General features: G+C 37.7%; 1 protein-coding gene across 1 annotated transcript; it reads left to right on the forward strand.

The window, feature by feature from the left end:
• Positions 1–1240: 1240 nt before the first annotated feature.
• CMTM6 (CKLF like MARVEL transmembrane domain containing 6) lies at positions 1241–23806 on the forward strand. Its single transcript, XM_079114011.1, has 4 exons — positions 1241–1475; positions 12281–12457; positions 16597–16695; positions 20896–23806. The coding sequence occupies exons 1-4, from the start codon at positions 1338–1340 to the stop codon at positions 21031–21033; spliced, it is 552 nt and encodes a 183-aa protein (XP_078970137.1). The 5' UTR covers positions 1241–1337; the 3' UTR covers positions 21034–23806.
• The last annotated feature ends 520 nt before the right edge of the window (positions 23807–24326 follow it).

The raw sequence follows: 24326 nt of genomic DNA on the forward strand, positions 1-24326 counted from the left end.
GCTCAGGATGTGGCTCAGTGGTTAAGTGCCCCTGAGTTTAATCCCCAGTACCTAAAAAAAAAAAAAAAAAAAGGCTTTACCTGGGCTGGGGTTGTGGCTCAGTGGCAGAGTGCTTGCCTAGCATGTTTGAGGCACTAGGTTCAATCCTCAGCACCACATAAAAATAAGTAAACAAAATAAAAGCATTGTGTTCATCTACAACTAAAAAAAAAAAGCCTTTCCGAACTGGTCAGCACCCAAATCTCCATCACCTCACATGACAGATGTTCCTCAATTGACAATGGGGTTATGTTCTAATAAACCCATTTCAGGTTGAAAATATCGCAAGTTGCAATTTTGTACAGTACACCTTACCCACCAAACATCATACCTTAGCCTAGCCTATCTGAAACCTGTTCAGAACACTTCCATTAGTTCACATTTGGACAGTATAATTTAACACAAAGCCTATTTTATAAAATGTTGAATATCTAATATAAGTTATTGAAAAGATCAAAATTCAAAATCCAAATTATGGTTTCCACTGAAAGGGTACCCATTTTGCATCAACCACTGCAAGGTAAAAATATCCTAAATTGAAATTTCATATTGTTAGAACTATCAGTATTTTCATGTCATTTATCACTATCTGAAATTCGTACTACTTAGTTTACTTGTTTGCTGGCTTTTTACAGGAACAGGGCAGGAATCTTGCATCTTTTGTTGGTACATGACTGTAACCTCAACACCTAAAACCAAGTTCGTTGCACACTCAAAAGGTATTGATTGAAGGAATAAATGAACGAATGTCTGGAAGATAGAGGGAAGTGAGAAATGTGTTAAAATCTATGGTAGCTACATATGGCACACGCCTGTAATCCCAATTACTCCGGAGACTGAGGCAAGAGGCTATCACAAGTTCGAGGTCAGCCTCAGCAATTTACCTAGGCCGTGTCTCAAACAATAAAAAGGGCTGGGAATGTAGCTTAGTGGTAGACCACTTGTCTAGCACGTGCAAAGTCCCCTTCAGCTCGATCCCCAACACCTCAAAAGAAAAAAAAGAAAGAAAGAAAAGAAAAATTCCATTGAAAGTTCTTGGTCAAGTGCCAGAATTACAAGCAGTAACAAAGTTTGCGCAGGGTTAGGCTGGGAGGGGACGTGGCGAGAAGGGGCGTGGCGAGAGGGAGGCGTGGCTAGAGGGAGGCGTGGCGAGGGTGGAGTCGCAGCGGGGCGGAGTCGGCCGGAAACGGGGGGAGGAGGCCCAGGAAGTGACGCCCCTTGCTCCACTTGGGGACTTCTACTGGACCCGACCAAGTCAGACGACACTGCCGCGGCTCCCGCGATTCTGACCCTGCGCTATGGAGAACGGAGCGGTGTACAGCCCCACCACTGAGGAGGACCCGGGCCCCGCCAGGGGCGCCCGGAGTGGCCTGGGTGCCTACTTCTCCCTGACCCGGCTCCCTTGGTATCGGCGGGTCCTCAAAGGCTTGCAGCTGGTGAGTGCGCTGCCCGCGGAGGGCGAGCTCGGGCTGGGGAGCGGGGTCTGGCCCGGAGGCTGTGGGTTTGGGAAGCTGCCAGGGGCCACTCCTCAGTCGGGTCGTTCAGGAAGCAGCCTTTTGCACATCCTCAGTTCCTTCCCTCTCCACCTGGGGAAGGGGGCGTTGCCTTCTGCCTTTGCGCCGCTTTCGCGGTGCCATCGCTCATCCCCGAGTCTCCCTCCACTCTGGCCCCGAAGGCGACCTAGGGTGCCCAGCTCGTTCCGCGCGCCCAGGAAATGCGTCCTGGGAGACCCAAGTCAGCCACTTCGATGCCTTTCACTTGCCCTCTGTGGCGGCCTTCCTCTCTTCTCCCAGCTGATCCTCTCGATCGCCGCCCAGTTTGCTTGGAGTTAGACTACGTAGTACTGTTTATCTTTCTCTGGCTCTTGTGGTTTTCCTGGTGCTTGACCATAAGGGCAGTTTAACTTTTTGAACAAAGTCTTGATACCGCGCGTGGCACTGAGATGTGTGTGTCTCCAGTAAATTTTCTCCCAGAAGTTATTCCCCCCTTCCTTTTGTACTGGGGAATGAATCCAGTGGCTCTTTACTGCTGAACTACATCCCCAGCCATTTTTTACGTGTTCTTTTGAGACAGGGTCTCGCTAAGTTGCTGAGGCCGACCTCAGACTTGGGATCCTCCTGCCTCAGCTTCCGGAGTCTCTGGGATTACAGGCGTTTGCCTCCCTGCCCAGCTCCCAGAAGTTTCATATTGAATAGAAAATAATTATTTCTAAGGGTCAGTATGTGTGTTCAAGGTAGAAAATAAAAAATATACCGTTTTGTATGTACCCATAGCAGAACTAGCAGGTTAAGGTATGCTGTTTTTCATTGAGTTAAAGTATTTTAAGCAGTTAAAATATCATAAAGCTATTATGAAAATATTAAAGCATCTTTGAAGTTTAAATCATAATTCAGTTAACACTCATATTGAACTCCTTTGTGCTGTTTCAACCACTAATGACATTATTTTTCTGCACCAGGACCATTTTGGGAAAATCAGAATACTTAGAATATTTATGGAGTTTGTTTTATTTATTATTATTTTAAACTATTCCAAGTAAAAATAACTCATTCGTTTCCTTGGGGGGAAAAAAAAATTCTTACAACACAGATGACCAGAACTTAGATTCTTAGAACTCAGATGACCTACTTTTGTTGAATAGAAAAACAGCAGTTAGAAAACTGGCACGGGGCTGACTGGCTCTCTCTTTTTCTTCCCCCGCCCCCATCCCCATCCCCCACCATCCCCCCTCCCCATTGAACTCAGGAATGCTCTACCACTTAGCTACATTTTCCAGCCTTTTTTGTTTTTTAATTTTGAAACAGGGTCTTGCTGTGTTACCTAAGCTGACCATGGACTTAACCATTCTCTTCTTGCAGTGCTTTTATAAAGAACCAAAATGAACTATCTGTAGATGATTAGGAAATCACTTGGAGACAGGTGATAATCTTGGTCTCTGGAACTCAAGATGTGTGATCCTGTTTCTCTGGCCTCCCTTTAGGTAGTCCCACAGGGACACTTCTAAGTTCTTACCAGGTATTAGAGGCTCCTTCCTGCCACTGTTCCTTTGTATTAGGTATTCCTTCTACCCAGAAGTGCTTCCTCCTGCTCTCTCTTGTCTGCTTTCATGGGATTTTAAAATATCATCTATGCTTCTCTGCAGTTATAAATTTATGCAGAGCATAAATGTTTCTATGTGAATAGAACTCTTCAGAAGAGAATTGATATTCATCTGAAGCATTCTTGCTGCTCAGAAGAAATAATAATAATAATATATAAATTTGCTGCCTGTTAAATCTTTTTCACTTGCCTTTATTTTCCCTTTCTAATCAGAAGTGGCAAAGCTAAAGTAGAATTTCTCATTACCTGATTAGAGTTGAGTAAACTGTTTTTCTATATCTTCAGACTAGAACACAACTTGAAGTTTTGCTGGTAGACTTTTCACTTGGATGTGAGAAGAGCAGGTCAGTTTGCCTTGAAAAAGTTGTTAGACTATTCCTGTTTGTTCTCCATCATTCATAAGGAGAAACGAGGAAAGATAAAAACTAATGTCTTTTCATGAATTCATTTATTTGTGTATGGGGAATTTATAATGTTACAGAATACTTTCTTTAGTATGGGATTTTAAAAGTATTGTTTCATTATTGCCTTCCACTTTGATGGTTATCTTTTTGTTCTTTCTTTGTCTGTTTTAGTACTGTCTTATCTCTTCATAATTATAGTATATTACAGGAGTTACCCAAAAGTCCCAGAGAAGTTACAGAAGGAGTCAATGAAAACTGTCATCTAGCCTAGGGCAGTAGACAAGATGCTGCCTTCACTGAAACTCTGCCTTTAGGTTGTCTTATTTTGATGATTTATTAAAAAAAAAAAATAGAATTGCAGAACTCCAATGAAGAACAGTTCTCTGTAATAGAGAAACCCATAATCAGAAGAGGAGGTACAGTATCTTTAAAAGGAAATTTCAAAATGATGTCTGTTTATGTGTTTGGGTACATTATTCTGGACCCATAAATCGTCAGATTCTCAAAGACATCATCATTCTTCTCAGGAGAGAAGGGGAGCCTTTTCTAAACTTAAAAATTAGACACTGTATACTTGGGAAATTCTTACCTTGGTTTGCTAAGATGTTGAATTTGATTACCTCTGAGGTTCTTTTCATTCTTAAGATTTCTTCAAATCTCGGAGGTTCAGTGGAGTTTTCTGTTACTGAACCAAACTTTGAAGGGCAGAGGGTGGAGCCTACATACACAGAGGAGATTAGAGATAAGAGAGCATACCTTTTTTAGCTCTTGGCATTATATAGCTGTGTTTGTCTTTCAGATATGACCTGAATTTTGTCAAAGGCTTGTCTAGAACATAGGCATCCTCTCACTGCTACACACCCATCCAGAGATAACTAAGAAATACATTGAGATATCAACGTTAGTAGTTACTAGAATCCTAAACGTATGCATAGATTTGTTCTTATACTCATAGTTTATGTTGTAAGTTTTTATTTTATTTTTTGAGGGTATTGTTTTTATTTTTAGGGGAGAATTGACATTTGGCAACCTACTTACTTGCTAATTAGCTGGTGCAGTGACCTAAATATGTATAATTTTCTCTCTTCAACAAGCTCCACGTTGTATCTGTGGTACCAGTTGAATATCCTGATGGCTGCACAGTACTGGGATTATAGTCATTCTTCAGGCAAGATGTTTGTTTTAGGATTCACCAGTAATTTCAGTTTATTAAATTATAAATGTTATTCTGTCAGTACCAAGAAGCAAATCACTCACAAGCAATTTCTTATATTGATGTTCTTTTCATTATTTAAATGTAAAAATTGGTATGTACTAAATTGAAATACTGTATTTTTACTTTGAGTAAGATCCACAATGTCAGCAATTATGTCATTAAACTTTTGTAAGTAAATATTTGCTTAAGGCAAGGGAGGCTTAACCTATTTCTTTGACTGACAATATTTCTTATTTGAGCTGTATAAAGTTTTTAGTAGCATGTTTGTTAATTCATAAATTCACATGATTTTATAGATGATGTCATATGATTAATGAAAAATATTAAAAAGTTCTTTTTAGAAAAAAATTTTAAGTAGTAGACAAAGATAAATGATAGGGACTGAGGTGGTAGCTCACTGGTAGAGTGATTATCTTGCATATGTGAAGGCTGGGTTTGAGCCTCAGCACCTCATCAAAATAAATAAATAAAATACAGGTATTATATCCATCTATAATTTAAAAAAATTAAAAGATAAATGATAGAGAATTAGTGTTGAGTACAATAACAGAGTGGTAAGGAAGATTTGATGTTCAGAAAAGATGGTGAAACTGAAATGGAGATACAGGGCAGTGTTTTCTGAATGTTTAAATCACCAGAACTGTGTTAAGACCATCTTTTAGTCACTGAAACTTCCCAAATAACCCTAGCCAAATTTTTATTTTGTGGGGTAGGTACTGGAAATTGAACCCAGGGCTACTTTACCACTGAGCTATGTATTTACCCCAGCCCTTTCTATTTTTTATTTAGAGACAAGGTCTCCCTGTATTGTTTAGGGCCTCACTAAATTGTTGAGGCTGGCCTCAAATTCGCAGTTCTCTTGCCTTAGCCTCCTGAGTTGCTGGGATTACTGTTGTGTGCCATCACGCTCGGCCATTTGTTTTTAATATAAGATTTAATAGCAAAAAAAGGAAATATACAAAGCTGGTGGTAATAATTTCAAAACCCAGGTCTTACAGGGTTGGGAATGGAGCTCAGTGACAAAGCGCTTGCTTCGTATGCTTGAGGCCCTGTGTTCAGCCCTCAGCACTGCCAAACACAAAAACCTGATCTTCTAGGGAAAACCTATACAAACATACATCATCATCATAAAATGAACTTTATAGAGTGGTTTTTTTTTTTTTTTTTTTTTTTTTTTTTTTTTAGTTGTCAGTGGACCTTTATTTTATTTTTGTGCGGTGCTAGGAATTGAACCCAGTGCCTCACACATGCTAGGCAAGCGCTCTACCACTGAGCCACAACCCCAGCGCTGTAGGGTGTTGGGGAGAAGTATGAAGTGAGAGCCAGGGACCAGGGTTCCTGTCTGTGCCTGGCTGACACAGTGCTTAGCCTACCAGAAGCTTAATTTCATCTATAAACTTGAGATTGAGGGACTGCATGTTCTCCAGAGGCCCCCCCAACTCTAAAAGCCTGATAATTCCCTTAACTATATTTGTATAAAATTTTATCATTAGAAGGAACTACACTGGGCATATTGTTGGATTCCTAGTTTAATATTCACTAAGCCGCATGACTTCATGCTATTGGGAGCAAAACGGGTTATGAAGAAATAGTAGCTGAGCCTTTTTACATATGGGTTATGTTCATCATTAACTTCTTGTCTATGTGAGTGATGTTATCTGTTTTCCAGTTCTTGACAGTTGATATTTAGTGCTGGTGTCCAGCCATTTCTTGAAATTATTCCTTCTCTAAACCATTACACTTTATTTTTTTTTAACACACAAAAAAGTCCACTTATTTTAAAAAATCAACTAAGAAATATGATTAAAATAAAATAAGCCACACCCAGCCCCTCACACTCACAGGCATCATTGTTTGATTAACAGTGTGGAGGATGTTTACTTTGTAAGTTTTCCTTAGTTTTGTTTTGTTTTGAACACTTCCTGACTTGCTTATCCTGTGCTAGTTGCTCTTTTCTTTCTTACTCTTTTCTTTCTTTCCTTTTTCTTTTCTTTTTTTTTAATTTTGGCAGTGCTGCATTCCCTCCTACTCTTGAACTGTCAAGTTCCTTCAGGCCCCACCCAGTGCTCTGCCTCTCTTCTCTTCTAACTTACAAAACCAGGCAGGCGTTCCCTGGTTCCTGTGTGGGGGTAGTTCTTCCCTGGGGCCTTCATCTAGAAGTCCATATTCCCTTGCATGGTTATCACACGACCACACCCAATGCCTTCACCATTTTCCTCATCATCCCCATCCAGTTAGGTCAGTCGCCTTATTAGCCCTTTGGATCTACCATGCAAATTCTTGCATTTATGAATGTGTTCTTTTTCATTCTCTAACCTGGAATATCTTCTTCCTGTTCATAGTCTTTGTCTCTCAACCCTGGTTTGAGTCCTGCTTTTCCACTTACCTTCTGCTATTCTGAACATTTTCCTGAGATTTCTTGGACTTTCATATAACAAGTGCTCAATTATGTGACATAAAAAATTGTTTTATTACTTCTTATACATTGATCTTGTCCCTTCACCCATTTCATGTTCATGTATGTGTTGCAGTGTTGGATACATGATCCTCAAGTACAGGAGACTGAATAGTGCTATGGGTCATTATAAAGGAAGGTTAATAGTGGCAAAATAGCAATTTTTTAAAAAAGGAAGGTTAGTGGTCTCAGAAATGGGGAGGCAGGAGAGAATTTCATACTGAATACAGGTTGTGGTGCTAATATGTTGGCCTTCGAAAACTGAAGACAGGAATTTGTAAGTGTTCAAACTTAATATTGTAGCCCTATATTCTCCTAGGGCCAGATAGAACTGCCTCTTAATACTTCTCTGAAAGTGAAGGTTAGAAAGAAATTCTTCAGTTAATACATTTGGAATAGGACTTTTAATGACTTGAGACTGTTTCAATCCCAAGCTGGGTCCTGCCCCTTTCTTTTTCTTTCTTTTGGTACCAGGGATTGAACCCAGGGGTGCTTCACCACTGAGCCACACCTCCAGCCTTTTTATTTTGATACAGGGTCTTGCTTACGTTGCTTGAGGCCTTCCTAAGTTGCTGAGACTGGCTTTGAACTTGTAATCCTCCTTCCTCAGCCTCCTGAGCCGCTGACATTACAGGGGTGTGCCACCCTGACTGGCTCCTGTCCCTTTCTTAATGGATAAGCACTGTATATCTATGCTAAAGATAAGGTCTTATTATCCTGTAGCCTTCACAGATGAGTGGTCCTGATAATCTAATTTTTATTGTAAGAATGTTTCAAAAGCAACTATTCTCGAACCTCAATTACAGTTTTAGGCTGGTATCTTCTAATAGTTAAATTTTATACACCTGAGGCATATTTTGCAAATTTCTCATAAATTCTTTTTTTTTTTTTTTTTTGTTTTTTTGTACTGGGAATTGATTGCAGGGGCACTTAACCATTGAGCCATATCCCTGACCCTTTTTTATATATATTTTTTAAATTTAGAGACAAGGTCTTGCTGAGTTGCTTAGGGCCTTGTGAAGTTCCTAAGGTTGGCTTTGAGCTCACAGTCCTCCTGCCTCAGCCTCCCAGCTGCTGGGATTACAGGCATGTGCCACCACACACGGTTTAAACTCTTAAAACTTGGGCAAAATTTAACATAGAGGCAAGAAATAAAGCAAGTAGAATATTAGACATTTAGTATGTTGTTCTATAGTCCTATAAAAATTCATTCTATAATTAAAGAAGATTAAGGAAATAACCTTTACATGATGACCTGGGATTTGTCTTGTGTCATTTAATTTTTTTTTTTTTTTTCTTTTTGGCACTGGGGATTGAACCCAGGGATCCTTTACCACTGAGGTACCTCCTCAGCCCCTTTTCATTTTTTATATTGAGACATGGTCTTACTAGGTTGCTAAGGACTCACTAAATTGCCAGGCTGGCCTTGAACTTGCCATCCATATGTGTAGGCATGCTACATCTATGGTACTTCACGAATTCTGCCTCTGCGTCCCAAGTTGCTGGGATTACAGGCATGCAACACTTAGCTTCGTGTGTCACTTTATATCCTGTAGTATGATGACTGAGAATGCCTCACTTAACATTTGTTCCAAGAAGGTTATTTGGGATGTGTGGTACTATTTCATGCCTTGCTAATTTGCAGTAAATTCAACCTATGAGTTCTATTTTTGTTTTCATATAAGTTCTTTTTAGTTGTGGGGAATATATAAATTTTGTATTGCCAGTAAAGGGGGAAGATCCTGTGGAGGCTTACATACTAATTTAGGTTTGACTTCTTTTTCTTTTTTCTTTTCATTTTTTAATTTTAAAATAATTATACATTCACAAGAAGTTACACAAAAATTTACAGAGAGGTCCCACATATTATTTGGGTGTACATACATGCATGTGTTTGTGTGTGTGTGGTTCTGTGCCGTTTTATCACATGTATAGCTTCTCACAGTCATCACCCTGGTTGAGATGCAAACTGGTCAGCACAGGGCTTCTTCCAAGCTATCCTGTTATAGCCATGCCTTTCCCCTTGTCCTTGGCCACCACTAATTTGTTCTGCCTCTCAGTAATTTTTATTGTTTAAAGAATGTTGTGTAAATGGAATCATAAAGTGTGTAACTTTTTGAGATAAGATTTTTTTTTTTTTTTTTTTTTACTTTGTATTCTCTGGAGATACATCTAGATCATTTTGTATATTGTTTGTTCCTTTTTATTAATAATGTATATACCACAATTTAACCATTGAAGGACATCTGGATTGATTCTAATTTGGTGCTATTATGAATACAATTGTCATGAACATTCATGTAGTGGTTGTTGTACAAACATAAATTTTCATTTCTCTGGAATAAATGCTTAAGAGTGCAGTTGCTGAGTCATACAGTAGAATCGTACTTAGTTGTTGAAGAAATGGCTAAACTGTTTTCCAGAGTGGCTGTACCATTGACTTCTTTTTAATGAAAATGTAGGGTAAGATGTTTATTATGTACTGTGAAATGTATCTGTTGGTTTTTGGTAGCAATCTTGTTACCATTAGTGTGTCTGGTTGCTTCTGCTGGCCTCACCGGAGTCAGGTGGCATTTCCCTTCAGCCTTTGACTTGGGTGAGCCTGGTCAAATGCTCACCTATGACTAATGAGTCTTTTTGATGGTTTTGACATTTAGAAACTCCCTCAGCTTCCACAAAACCCACACAAACTGCCCGAATGAACTTCTCTTTACTCTCTTCCCTCCAATTTATTAAGAGTTGGCCCCAGATATGAGCTCTGAATTCTACCTCGAGAGAACTTTTCCTTTTTTTTTTTTTGTAGTGCTGGGGATCGAACCCAGGGCTTTGTGCTTGCCAACTGAGCTATATCCCCAGCCCCCTCGAGAGAGCTTTTTTACTACGTTTCTTTTTTCTCTTTTTGGTACTGGGGATGGAACGCAGGGGTGCTTAACCTCTGAGCCACATCTTCAGCCCTTTTAATTTTTTATTTTGAGATAGGGTCTTGCTGGGTTGCTTAGGGCCTCACTGAGTTGCTGAGACTAGCTTTGAACTTTTGATCCTCCTGCCTCAGCCTCAGATGCTGAGATTATAAACATGCACTGTCATGCCCAGTTTCACTACCTGTCTTCAAGCCCATCTGTCTAATAGGTTTTAAACATTAAAATATGCCCAGCGTGCTCCCATCTTGAATCCCCTTCCTTTAACTTCATCCATTACATTCCTATCTGGCCACTCTTTCCCAACCACACTTGTCGACTGATGTCTCTATTTCTACTGTCTTGTCTTCCCTTTACTTCTCAATGTACCATGCTGTAACCTAGCTTCTCTGTTTGGCTAGACTTCCTAATTAGAATTTCCTTGCTGATGTCACCAGCAGCCTTTTGGTACTTATTTTAATGAAGGTATTTCAGTGTTGTTCTCTCTTGGCCTCTACATAGCTTTTAGTATTCATGATTGCTGTCTGTGGAAATACTTTTTTTTCTTGTCTACTGTCTCTTGGTCTGTTGCTCCTAGTTCTTGTTGGGGGTCTCCCCTTTGCAAATCTGTTAAATCTTGATTCCTCAGGATTCTGCATAAGGCCATCTTCCCTCATTCTGGGTAATTTCATCTTTTTCACTCTGCTGCCTCCCACATCTTTATCTGTATCCAGACCCCTCCTCTGAGTTCCAGACCCATATGTCCATTTGCTTCCTAACTATATCTCCACCTAACTCTTTTACAGATTTCCCCAGTCACAGCACATTTTAAATGGAATTCTCTCCCCAGCACCTTTGCCTCCTAAAAAGAAAAACCCTGATTCTGCAGGGAGGTACCAGTGTGTTAATACCACAAGTCCAACAGTGGGAGTGCCATTATAATCCACATGCATTTAATTGAATTGCTGGATCAATCAGAGTTACCCATTCTCCATTCACTGTGCTAGGCATCCTGACCCCAGGATTGTCACCTACAGCCTTGGGGAATAAATGTGCCTTTTTGTTGTTGTTGTTGTTGGTCCGGGAATTGGACCCAGAGGTGCTTAACCACTGAGCCATATCCCCAACCCTTTTTTATATTTTTATTTAGAGACAGGGTCTTGCTGAGTTCCTAAGTGCCTTGCTAATCTGCTGAGACTAGCTTTGTTTGTTATTTCCACAATCTCAGAGTGCTGGGGACTCGAACCCGGGCCTCCCGCATGAGAGGCAGGCACTCTACGAGATGGGCTATATGGCCTGCACTTGAGACTATTTTTGAACTTGCGATCCTCCTGCCTCAGCCTCCCAAATTGCTGGGATTACAGAAAAACATGCATTTTAATTTTAACTAAAAATAAAGTGTTTAAGGTACATATGTATCATCTTGTGTCCCACTTTATTTGTACTCAGCTTGTCTGATAAGAGCTTCTGTTGCATCCCTCAGTGATTAGCCACTCTTCTCCATTACTGCTACCTTTTGGATTTCCTACTTCAGCTTCCCAGCTGGATGGTCTGCTCCAGGTTTTGCACTAGCTCCAGTCCCTTCTCCATATCAGAGCTAGCAAGAACCACTAAAAATACAAACTTGATCATTTCACCCTTTTGCCATAACCCCTCTAAAATCCAGATCCCTTGAACTACTTGATAAGAACACTTAGATCCGGCCTCTGCTTAACCTCTCTAGTCTCATAATTTTTGTGCTGTCATTTCCTTCCCTCATACTACACTTCAGTCATGTTGACAGGCCTTTGCAGTTCATTTGGGGGAGGTGAGATATGTGTGTGTGTTTGGGAGGGGCACCATGTCTTCTCATCTCTGTGTCTTTATGTACTGCTCCTCTGCCAGGAACTTCAGTCTCTTTTACCCAGAATTGACCTTATTTTTCCTTGAAGCTCTTCCTGTGTGCCTTTAAAAAACAACACTCTTATTTCCTTGTTCTAACATTAAGCTCCTGGTAGTTATTTGCCAGTATTCCCTTTAAGGCAAGTAGGCTGTGAGTTCTGAATAGATGAGGTTCATTCACTAATCTTGTTTACCATAGTCTCTATAAACACTTGAGTAAACAGATGGCATTTTTTGAATAGCCGTGGGTTCTCTGAAAAACAAGTAGAATGTTTTGCTTTTTTTGTAGTTGCTGTCTCTGCTGGCCTTCATCTGTGAAGAAGTTGTCTCACAATGCACATTGTGTGGAGGACTTTACTTTTTTGAATTTGTAAGCTGCAGTGCCTTCCTTCTGAGTCTCCTTCTGCTGATTGTGTATTGTACTCCAGTGTATGACAGAGTTGATGCCATAAAAGTAAAATCATCGGTAAGTGTGACAAAATAAAAACCCTGTATTAAGAGCTTAGCTGTTTTGATCTTAGGTGCTTTTATCGTTCAAAGTAGTAATGCTTTTAAAACTCAGCACCATGAAAAGACACTATGCATTATTCCAACTCTCTGCCTCTAAGCAACTAAATTTTTCCTGCCAAGGGAATGTTATGGAAAGTAGAATTAGAATGACAATGACAAACATTGCCAGTATTTTATAGTTATTAGTGGTTTATTCTAATTCACAGTAGACATTTTTTTTTGGTACCAGAGATTGAACCCAGGGACTGTTAACCACTTAGCCACATCCCCAGCCCTTTTTATAATTTTTATTTTGAGTCAGGGTCTAAGTTGCTTAGAGCCTCATTAAGTTACTGAGGCTGGGTTTGAAATTGTGATCCCCCTGCCTTAGCCTCTGGAATTGCTGGGATTGCAGGCATGTGCCACCATATCTGGCAGACTTTTTTTTAAAATGAGATTTTGTCACTCTTCGTTTTCCACATTTTAGAGTGTCACTCATTTGTTTACAAGTATGAATTGTGTGCCTTTTATGTTCCAGATACATGCTAAACATTGGAGATAGAATAATAAGTTAATTTAAGATAATTCTTGGGCTTTTAAATAAAGTAACATATAAGCCTGTTTATATTTTGCTTTCATTTTATTATGAAGAAAATTGAAAGTGAGTTTAAGAATGAGTTTGTTAGCTGGGTGTGGTGGCACATGCCTGTAATCCGAGTGATTTGGGAGGCTGAGGTAGGAGGTTCACAGGTTTGAGGCCAGCTTGGGCAACTTAGACCTTGTCTCTACATGTGGGGTATAGCTAGTGGTAGAGTAGCCCTGAGTTTAATCCTAGTACCATTGGGGGGGGGGGTGAATTTGTTGATTCTAATTCAGAAATTTACCTTACAATAAAATTATGGTGGAAAGTCTTGTTTTCACAAAATTGGAGGTGCTTAACTTTCTAGACAGTTTGCTGATCCTTTGTTTTTATTTGAGTATAGTTTGGATTTGTGGGATGACAGATGAAATAGTTCACTGAATTTAAGAAGTCAGTATTGAATTTCAGAAGGAAATCGTTGATTAGTTTATTTCTTCAGTATGTTTGGGTTTGTGAAGAATTGTGCATGTCAAGGATCAATATATAAAAGAATATACATCTCTGAGGGTAAAGATAAAAATTATGGTATATTTTTAATTATTAAGACCAAGTAGTAACAGTACAAAAAGAAAGCATCAAAATTCTATTGTTTTAAGTTAATGAGAAGAAAGCATAGGGTCATGTATTGATTATTTACCTAAGATATTTACTTACTTTTTTTTTTTTTTTTTCCTTTTTCTGTTTTGCAGGGTTGGAGTTTTATAAACCCTTTATACAAAGAAATTTTATGCTTTAGGAATCCATTACCTTTTAAAAATACTTTAAGTTAAAAAATTAGAAAAAGTTGATGTCAAACAGTTAACTATAACTTCAAATCAAATTCATCAAGTATTTGATTAGCACATACTTATAGTTCTTGGTATGACCATTATATGACTGTTCTACAATCTTGGCTGATGATAGTTGCTGTCATATATTATGTGTCAGGCACTCTATGTGTCATGATTAGAATCCTTCTATTTTATGCTTCATTTTTGTTTTATGCTTCATATTTAGGTTCAGAATGGTTAAGTAACTTGTCTAAAGTTAGCACAGCTAGAGTGAAGTGAACAGATTTGAACTCAGGGAAAGCCCTCATGCTGTACATTCTATCATGTGATCTAGGCAGAACCCTATTAGAACCAAGGTCTTGATAACTTTAGGCCTGTCATGGCAAATGCCATCACTGCAGGAATCTCTATATAACAATGGCAACAGAACCATTTTTAAATGAAATACATATTAAGAAAAGTTTCAGGAAATACCTTAGAATTTTTGTTTATTATATCCAATATAATTAATTATATTCTTATAATTAAGAATTTCCTTTGAAATTTCTTCCTTTTCACAGAAAAGTATGCCTTGAGATTTGTACAAGGGAAGGGTTCTCAAGTATCTCCCCTGATTGATTTGTAGTTTGAATGTGTGGATTTTTAAACATCAAAAGTTGAAATTATTTTTGTATTTCTTATGTAATATCTCAACAGCAAAGTTATTACTAGCCACAAAAATATTTTTAGAAATGTTTAATTTTTACTTTGACGAGCTGCATCTCTGGTTGAAGTTCATTGATCTTTTTAACTGGAAACAACAGTTTAGTATAATTACAAATGTAAAATATTTGTGACCTCAAACTTGAGCATTTAAAAAGTTTTGGGTAAATACTTATTTTAAAATACTTTTAAAAAGAAAAATAAATTAGTCATTTCATCCTAGAGTGGCCTTTTAAATTATTTTACGGTATTTCTTGAATTTTGTTTCTATTCATAGGTGATATTTAAAATTTTAAGTATTTGTAATCACACAGCATATATTTCACTTTTATCTAATATCATAAGGATTTCTTATTCTCATTGTTTAAAATCACTTTTTACTGTCTGCACATTTATGTACTTAAATTTTAAGTATTTTTTCATGTAGGGGATGTTTTCAATTTAGATAAAATGTTATGAGTGTGTGTTGGTAGTGGTGTCTAGGGAGGAACAGTCATTTTTTTGAAGAGAATTTTTTTTACTGCATGCTATTAGGAGTTAGATTCTATTATGAGTAATAATAGCCAGCCAGGTGCAGTGGCGCATGTCTGTAATCCCAGCTGCTTAGGAGACTGAGGCAGGAGAATCGCAAATTCAAAGCTAGCCTCAGCAATGGTGATGCACTAAGCAACTCTGTGAGACCCTGTCTCTAAATAAATTACTAAATAGGGTTGGGGCTGTAGCTCAGTGATAGAGCACCCCTGGGTTCAGTCCCCAGTACCAAAAAAGTAAAAATAATAATGATAATAATAATAACTGCCAACATTTATGGAACATTTGCTATGTGCCTGGCACTGATCTAAGCACCTTCTGTGGATTAACTCTAATCTGTAGAATCATGTTATGAAGAAGAAACTGTTAGTATCCCCATTTTGCAGATGAAGAAATTGGAGGCACAGAGATATTAAGTAACTAGTTCAAAGTCACACAAGTACAAAGTGATATGGCTGGGATTTGAACTCAAGTAGTATGACTTTAGGAGCTATTTTTATTGTGCACTACTTTATTCATCTCAAGATGATTGGCTTGTTCAAATACTTCCTTGAGCATACTTCTCATATTAGTAAATAGAATTTTATATGTAACAGATTTGAAATAACACCTCTTTTAGAAATAGAGAAAACCTGTTAAATTTTTTAATAAACGTTAAGTGAATGCCATTATACGAATTCTGAGAGTTTTATTGATACTAGGTTTAGTGGAAGTTGCAGTTTAGAAAACTCAAAAAGTGACAGGCTTAAAGCCTTTGGAGTGACTCTCATTTGACCAGTTTTCCTCTCTGAACCAGTTGTGTATGTCAAGCACCATTGCAGTTGGCATATGAGAGCCTTCCTACAAAGTGCCAAAGAGAGCACTTGGAAACCCAGAAGCACCTCATGGTTCTGAGCTGTGTTATGGGAGATATGGAAGCTTTTAGATAGGAGATAAACTCATCATACACACTTATTTTGGATTACCCATTTGGGACCGTTAAGGTAATATGTTATTCCAAAAAGCTCCAGTGTCTATAAACACTATTGACATGACATAAAGCTAATTAATGATAGATAGGTGGTTCTTTTGATTTCTCTTTTTCCCAGAGTGTTATGGAAGAACTCTGAGAGACACCATTCTAGTGTAGAATACTTAGAAAGTTTTTGTTGTTGTTGTTGTCATCGTTTTTGGCTGGAAATAAGATGAAATTGCAATAAATTCTTTGGTTGCAATAATTTTAATATGGCCCACAGAAAAAGAGGACACACACATGCACATGGCCTTTTGGGGGACTTTCTATTTAAAGATTATCTTGTACTCTCTCAATATGCCCAGGCCAAAGTGTGGGTGGTGTTTTGAATACCAGGCTTATTGGAAAGTTACAATGGGGTATGACAAGAAAAAAGTAAGTCATTCAGGTTTTTTAAAATTAAAAATTAGAAACTTTGTTTTCATGAATCTAACTATATTGTCTTCCTTATTTATGCATAGGATTTTTACATTACACTGGGAACCGGATGTGTATTTTTGTTGGCTTCTATCATTTTTGTTTCTACCCACGACAGAACCTCAGCTGAAATTGCTGCAATTGTAAGTACTTAGTATTTTCTACTTTGCTTATTTTTGTTCCCTTAGAAATATAGAATTTGGAAAATACTTGACAGGTTTTATAATATATGAGAGTAATTTTGTCCTCTATTTTTAACGTAATTTTGAATGGAAGATCTAAAAGTAAATAAATATGATAGCCCTAAAAACTTAGAACCTATCTAGAATTCGACTGAGTCTTGGTAAATAAATATGATAGCCCTAAAAACTTAGAACCTATCTAGAATTCGACTGAGTCTTGTTAGAAAAAAATCCATCACTCCACATATGAATATGTTATGCTAATGGAAGTGATAAAATTGACTTTATCAGCTTTTACTTCACTTTTCTGTTCATCAAAAGTATTGCAGTGAATTAGGGGACTAAGGAAGGAGGATTGCAAGTATGAGGCCAGCCTCGACAACCTGGGCCCTGCTTCAAAATACAGAGTAAAAGAGGACTGGGGGTGTAGCTCACTGGTAGAGTGCTCCTGGGTTAAATCCCAAGTATCACAAAAAATAAATTAACATTTAAAAAGTATAACTAGGGTCCAGATGCTGTTCTCGGTGTAGAAAATACACAGGAGAAATGATTCAAAACTTCAGCCTAATAAAGGAGCTAGAAAAGGAAACAAATTGTGAAGGAATGTGTTAAATGAACCAATAGAAGTTTGTCTGGACAGTCTTCTTCTGTGGGCTATGCCTATCCTTAAAATTTTAGCAAGACTCTCTAAGAAGTACTTGTTAAGAACAGTTTTTGAGGAAATCAGTTACCAGGATTTTAACCTTCATATTATAATTTTTCTTAAAACTAATGTGTGTAAGAATTCACATCTGGAGGAGACTAGCTGGTTCTTTCCCACCTTTCCTTTCACAGTTATGACCCCCACCCCAAAAGAAAAATGTACTTGTCCCCAATGTTACTGTGGTGCATTGCCCCGAGTTATAAAACAAAGCAAAAACCTTTTGAATTCAACAAAGGGACAATTGAAAATAAAGATCCAGTTTTTTTTTTTTTTTTTGGTACGGGGTGCCAACCGCTGAGCCACATCCCCAACCCTTTTATATATTTGATTTTGAGACAGGATCTGTCTCACTGAATTGCTTAGGGCTTCACCAAGTTGCTGAGGTGGCTTTGAACTCGATCCTCCTTCCTCAGCCTCCTGAGCTGCTGGGATTATAGGCACGTGCCACTACTCCTGGCAAGATCTAATTTTTATCTGAAATCATTGGGATTAGATTTTTTTAGGAATTCAGGATATTCTGAATTTCAGAAAGGTAATACTCTGCCTGAACTAGGTTATATAATACCTTTAGAGGGCCTGGTGCTGCACTCTGTAATCCAACATTAGTATTTCTGAAGCAAAATATGAATATTTACAATAAAAGAAATAAGTAAGACTGTGAATAATCTTACTTTGTGTCAATATTGAGTCAAGTGAATTGTGAGAAACTTTGAGTTTTTATAGCTTTTGGGATTTCAGAATTGCAAATCAAGGATCATGGACCTGGACTGGTATCGGTGTTGTACATATGAACAGGATAACACATCTTCTTGCAAGTCATCTAGTTTCCAGTTGTTACTTTGTTTTTATGAAATTGAAGTTGTGATTAGTAGTTGTCATCCAATAGGTCATTAAAACCACTTTTTATGACAGAATAGTGGAAAAGGATTTCAAAGAATTGCATGGCTATATCTACCTATTCATGTGACCACAATTTCTTAGCTCTTTACACATGTAAAAACAAAACAGATAAAATTGTTGCTGAACCTTGACTCATTCTAGCAAGAATAATATTTATCCAAGGATACACAAACCATTTGGAGAGAGAAATCAAAGTGTTGGGGCTGGGGCTGTAGCTCAGTGGTAGAGCATTTGCATAGCATGTGTGAGGCACTGGGTTTGATCCTTAGCACCACATAAAAATAAACAAATAAAATAAAGACATTCTGCCATATACAACTACAAAAACTTTTTCTAATAAAAAAAGTTTTAATAGGGTCTTATGTTTAATTTAAGTTTGTATACATATTGTTATTGCAGAGAAGTGTGATAGGATGATCAATAAAATACTTATAAGTATAAAAATATATTACCATAAAATTTTGTAGAGTAAGTGAAATGAAGTTGAGGAAATCTTGAGTTCTAAGGGAGAATAAAAAAAATATGACACAAAATCTCCAACTATTAAAAAAAAGAGTTTATTTTTTATTTAGATAATGTGTTAGAGTATTGCAGTATTTAGATTTTACTGGACATATTTAATAGTGACTTGTAGTTTAAAAAGCCAATATTTATAGTAAACTGAACCCAGGGGGATTGAACCCAGGGGTGGTGCTTTACCACTGAGCTACATGTGTAGCTCTTTTTGATTTCTTTTGACATAGGGGCTGGCTCAGTTACTGAAGCTGGCCTCAAACTTGTGATTCTCCTGCCTCAACTTCCTGAGTCACTGAGATTACAGGCGTGCATGATCACGCCTAGCCCTTTTGCAACTATTTAAGTTACAAATAATTTTATAGACTTAGTGAGGGAGTCCATCAAAAATAAAATAGGAAACTATGAGAGCGAAGAAGCCCGAAGGTCACTAGACTGGATTGTATAATATAGAGGGCCCTGTGTGGATTGGAGCTCTTGAGGTGGTCAGAGACAGTTTGACAGACAAGGTGACATCTTTTCTGCATTTGAAGTATTCAATAAGTTTGCTAAGCAAATAAGGGGAATAGATGTTATCAAATCAAAATAAAGACTTCAGGGTGAGAAATACTTGGGTTGATAAATAAATTTTTTTTTTTCTTTTGGTACTGGGAGTTAAATATAGGGGTGCTTAACCACTGAGCCACTCCCTAGCCCTTTTTATTTTTTATTTTGAGACAGGATCTTGCTAAGTTGTTTTGGGCCTCGATAAGTTGTTGAGACTGGCCTCAAATCCATGATTCTCCTGCTTTAGCTTCCTGAGTCGCTGGGATTGTAGGCATGTGCCACCATGCCTGGCTTTGATAAATAAGTTTAAGTTGAATACGTTGGGTACATCCATGTAAATATGGTCAAATGAGACAGAATGTATATTCTTAAGGGTGGAGAGGGATTGAGGAGGGTGAGGGTCAAGAGATGGCAACAGATAGTTAACAGAAAAAATTATGGAAGTGTAGTGTTAGAGTAGGAGGAGACTTTAACCGTCACCCAGTACTATTTTCTCTTTTGCAGAGCACTTCTTGGCCCGTTTCCATAAGGGTTTTGCTAGGGAAGAAGCGAAATTTGAGCGTGGTCTGTCTCTTGAGAGAATTCTCAGAATGTTTGATCATATGTTAGAAGAGTTCAATGAGGAAGTGATTTAAGGAAGAGGAAGTAGGTAGTGGCGTCATGTGTTGCTGTGGCAATTAACTGGAAGTTGTATTTTAGATAGTTTAATCTCATATCTTCAAAATGAAATTTGTTTTAATTTTTTTTTTTTTTTTTTTTTTTTTTTTGTGGTGCTGGGGATCGAACCCAGGGCTTTGTGCTTGTGAGGCAAGCACTCTACCAACTGAGCTATCTCCCCAGCTTGAAATTTGTTTTAATATTAATAACTTTATCCATTTTTACCTAGGTTGAGTTGCCTATTCACATATATTCCTTATGAATGTGGGTCAGTCTAAACACTGTTAATAATCCTCTGTTTTATAACATTTCATGGGATTCTATTTTTCCTCTGCTAACCTTAGTTTCATAGATTGTTTCTCCACACATATACATACGTATATAAGACATGCATTTGTATTTTGTAGGACTTGAATTAATAGCTGTTATTCTGGAAATTCTTTTGTAACTTCTTTCCCTTTTTTTTTTTTTTTTTTTTTGGTACCAGGGATTGAGCCAAGGGCGCTGAACCACAGAGCCACATCCCCACCCCTTTTTATATTTTATTTATAGACAGGGTCTTGCTGAGTTAGGGCCTCGCTAAATTGCTGGCACTGGCTTTGAACTCGTGATCCTCTTGCCTCAGCCTCCCAAGCCACTGGGATTACAGGCATGCACCACCAGGCTTCTCTCCATTTTTTTGATAGCTTTAAAAAGTTTTTTATCATTAAAAAATAGGTATAAGATAAAATTGATAAATCATCTTGCTTGTATGAAGCACTCTCAGAATCAGGTGGAAAAAGTGTGAAATTATATTCCACAATTCCTTATTATAATAACCTTTCCCCCTTTTTTCTCCTCAGGTGTTTGGATTTTTAGCAAGTTTTATGTTCCTGTTTGACTTTGTCGCTATGCTTTTTGAAAAGCGACAGGAGTCCCAACTGAGAAAACCTGAGAATACCACTCGAGCAGAAGCCCTCACTGAACCCCTTAATGCTTAAAGACTCTGGGGAGCAGGTGTTATACAAGATGGTGACTCAGTGGTGATGCCTGAGCTCTGGCAGAAGTCCTGTAGAATTTGTGTAATTGCTTGAACCACTTCATTGGAGAGCCAGGGGAATGGCAGGAAGGCAGGTTTATCAATACTAGGCTGTGTGTCATTCACCACAAATTAGGGCAGAGGGTTGTTTATTTTTAATTGTCAAAAAAAAAAACCACTTAAAACTTGTGTTATGGCATTTTTTTTTTTTTTTTTTTTTTTTTTTTTTTTTGAGGAGGACAGTTGTTTAGATCACACAGCTCAACTGATGATAAGTGATTCTGTCATTCTGTTACGGGGCATTCTCTTTATTAGGCTTAGCTTCCAGTATGCTTTCTAGCTGTATAAACAGCATGATTATATTCATTCATTTAGAAATTGTTTCATTTTTAAATTAATTTGCTTAGCTATTTGTATTTTTATTAGATTATGTTCTGTTAATGGAAATTTAATGTATATTTTAAGAGACCAATATTTAAAACATTGGTCTAGGTTTTTTACTTACTATATAATACTTGGCTTTACTGTATCTCACTCAGCCTTAAAATTATATGGTAACATTTTAGGATAATTATTAACTCTTTCTGATACCTTTGTATAGCTTAATGTAAAATGTCTGGGAGCTGTTGGTATTTTATGTATAAAAGCAGCAGCAACCTCATGTTTAAACTGCACTTTGATTGTTGAGATCAGGTTTTGAAAAATGATTGTTATATAACACATAGAAAAATGGAAGAAACTGATATTATACCTAAGGACCAAAGAAAGGATAGATTTTTTTTTTTTTAGTACAGCAACTATAAAAATAGGTTTCAACCACTTACATGTATGTGAGGAGATGAGTTCGTACCATGAGTTAAAAAAAGGTCTGTTACCCTATTGGCATGTGATCATTTCTACTTATTGCAACTCTATGGGCCCTTTTTAATTCTCTTTGAGCAAGTCTTCTTTTTAAAACCTCAGCCTTTGATTTTTTTATCTGTTTGAGATGCTTCCTTTTCTGTCTTATCAGAATGGTCCACGGTACTGCTTCATCACCCGACAGAGGTGGGCCTCTGACTCTTCCTTGTTAGTTTTCTGTAGGTGGCCCTTTTAGATGTGAAAAGTGTGTAGCAGGAGCCCTAGGGGCCTGTTTCCACGTGGGCATTGATCTAGCTTCTTTTAGGAGGAGGCATCTTAAGAAAGCGGCTTTCCAGGAACCCAGTCCAGATGAATACTGTCACTGATGTAAGGGAGTAGTCAAACCATTCTCAAGAGACTTCAGTTCTGATCATTTGGAAGAATTGTCTGTTGCTGACTATCTAATAGTCACACAGACAGGGCACTTGATAGGACCTTTCTGCCCAAGTCATACAGACTAGACTTTTTTTGTTCTCCTAGAGTTTTGACCAAAGAGACTCCAATGTTAAGATCATGAACCCAGAAGTCACATCCTTCCGTATTTTGGTGGAGTTTTTCTGGGCTTGGTTTTCTATCTGCAGCAGTGGAATCATGTTTCCAGTGATACAGTTAGTGGCCACATTCTTTTTAGTTTCTCAACTTCCATTTGCATGTTGTAGATGGGTTTTAATTGCTTGCACATGGCCATTGAGGTTCTCAAAAATTGGTCTGACTGGGCAGACATAACTTCTGCTCCGTGTTACAGGCTCAGTCCCTTATTCATTTGTATCATACTTTAGATGCTAGTATTAATGATGGTGTCACTACAACCTACTTGAGAGATAATGAAATCAATCATGGATTCTGTTTTTATTGGGCTTATCATCTAAAAAAGGAGAAATAAAGGGTCCAAGAATAAAGACCGATTCAAAGATAAAAAATTTATGGTAGGCAGTTATAGAATTTCAGATCATACTGTGTACTCTTGTCATTTTAAATGTCATCTACACCCATATAGAATTCACAGCAAATTGTCTGGGCTACCTCAGGGTCTCCACCTCTGTTAGTCATCTTTCTATTTTAAAATAAAATTTCTGAGAAAATGAAAAGAAGACAGGGTTATTTTTTATTACAGTTTTGGAGGTTTTAGTCCCCATGGTCAGTTGACCTTGTTGCTTTTGTGTCTCCGGTGAGGCAGAACATCACAGTGAGAAATGTGTGGTAGAACAAGCTGCTCAGCTCATGGCAGCTGGGAAGCATAAAGGAAAAAAGAGCAGAAAAGACAGAAGTCTAGAGTCCCCTTCACGGCACACGCCGTCTCCTAACCTCTCCTATTAGGTCCAGCCTCTTAAAATTTCCACCACCTTTTAAATAGTGCCATTCTGGAGAACAAGCCAGCAATGCATGGGCCTTTGGGGGACATTCCAGGTGTAAATTATGGCACCAGCCATGCTTTGGGCTTAGTTAGAATTGACAGACATATTCCCAGTTGGCTTCACACATTCAGCATGTTGGGATGGAACATAAGCTCTGCTTATTCTGAGGTTTTACCTCCATTGTTTCATTGGTGCTGACGTGGGCTTCTTAGTTGGCCACTTAATCTTTTTTCTATTTCAGAAAGATAATTTGGTCACTTGTAATTGTGGCTACTCTTAGAATCTTCTTTCACATTATTTTCTCATGTGACCCATTTTTGGTTAGCTTCTCTCTCCTGGAAAGAAACAGGAGTAAAAAGATCATGGTAGTAAATAAGTTCAAGGAGAATTTGGGACCAGAAACTGCTGTTATGTACAGAAAAGGGCAACCTCAATAAATTCAAAATTAAAATTTTATATTAACAGCTATGGTAAATTTAATTTGTTGTATTTTATACAAACTGTTTAAAATGGTTTTTAATTATAAGGGAATTGTACTTCCCTTAGAATTATAAGGGAAATGTACTTACAGTACAAAAATTTGGTAATTATTAAACTTAAATTATGCTTTATTTGGGGATTGGGAAATGTATTTTTACATTGTTGATAGCCAATCATTTTTGTATTTGTCAATGTAAACCCTGTGGATCTTTTTTATCTCTCTTAATGTCAAATTTTATAGTCTCCTTTTAAAATAAATCCATTTAATTAAAATGTTCACATCTTTGTAGTTGTTTATTATGGAAGCATGATAGTTTGATGAAAGGTTTCTCCATAGTTGTGGGAGTTGGCTCAAACCTTGTTACTAGAATAGTAGATTGTGTGGTCTATCCAGGTGCAAGAGGTGAGGCTAGGAAAGAAGCCAATCCATTTCCTATACATGAATTGTCCCTTTTGTTGAAAAGTTAAAATACACACTTAAACATTTTTAGGGAGCCATATACGAAAAGTCATAAAATAG

Source organism: Sciurus vulgaris (genome assembly GCF_902686455.1).
Source record: "Sciurus vulgaris genome assembly, chromosome: 16".
NCBI lineage: Eukaryota > Metazoa > Chordata > Mammalia > Rodentia > Sciuridae > Sciurus > Sciurus vulgaris.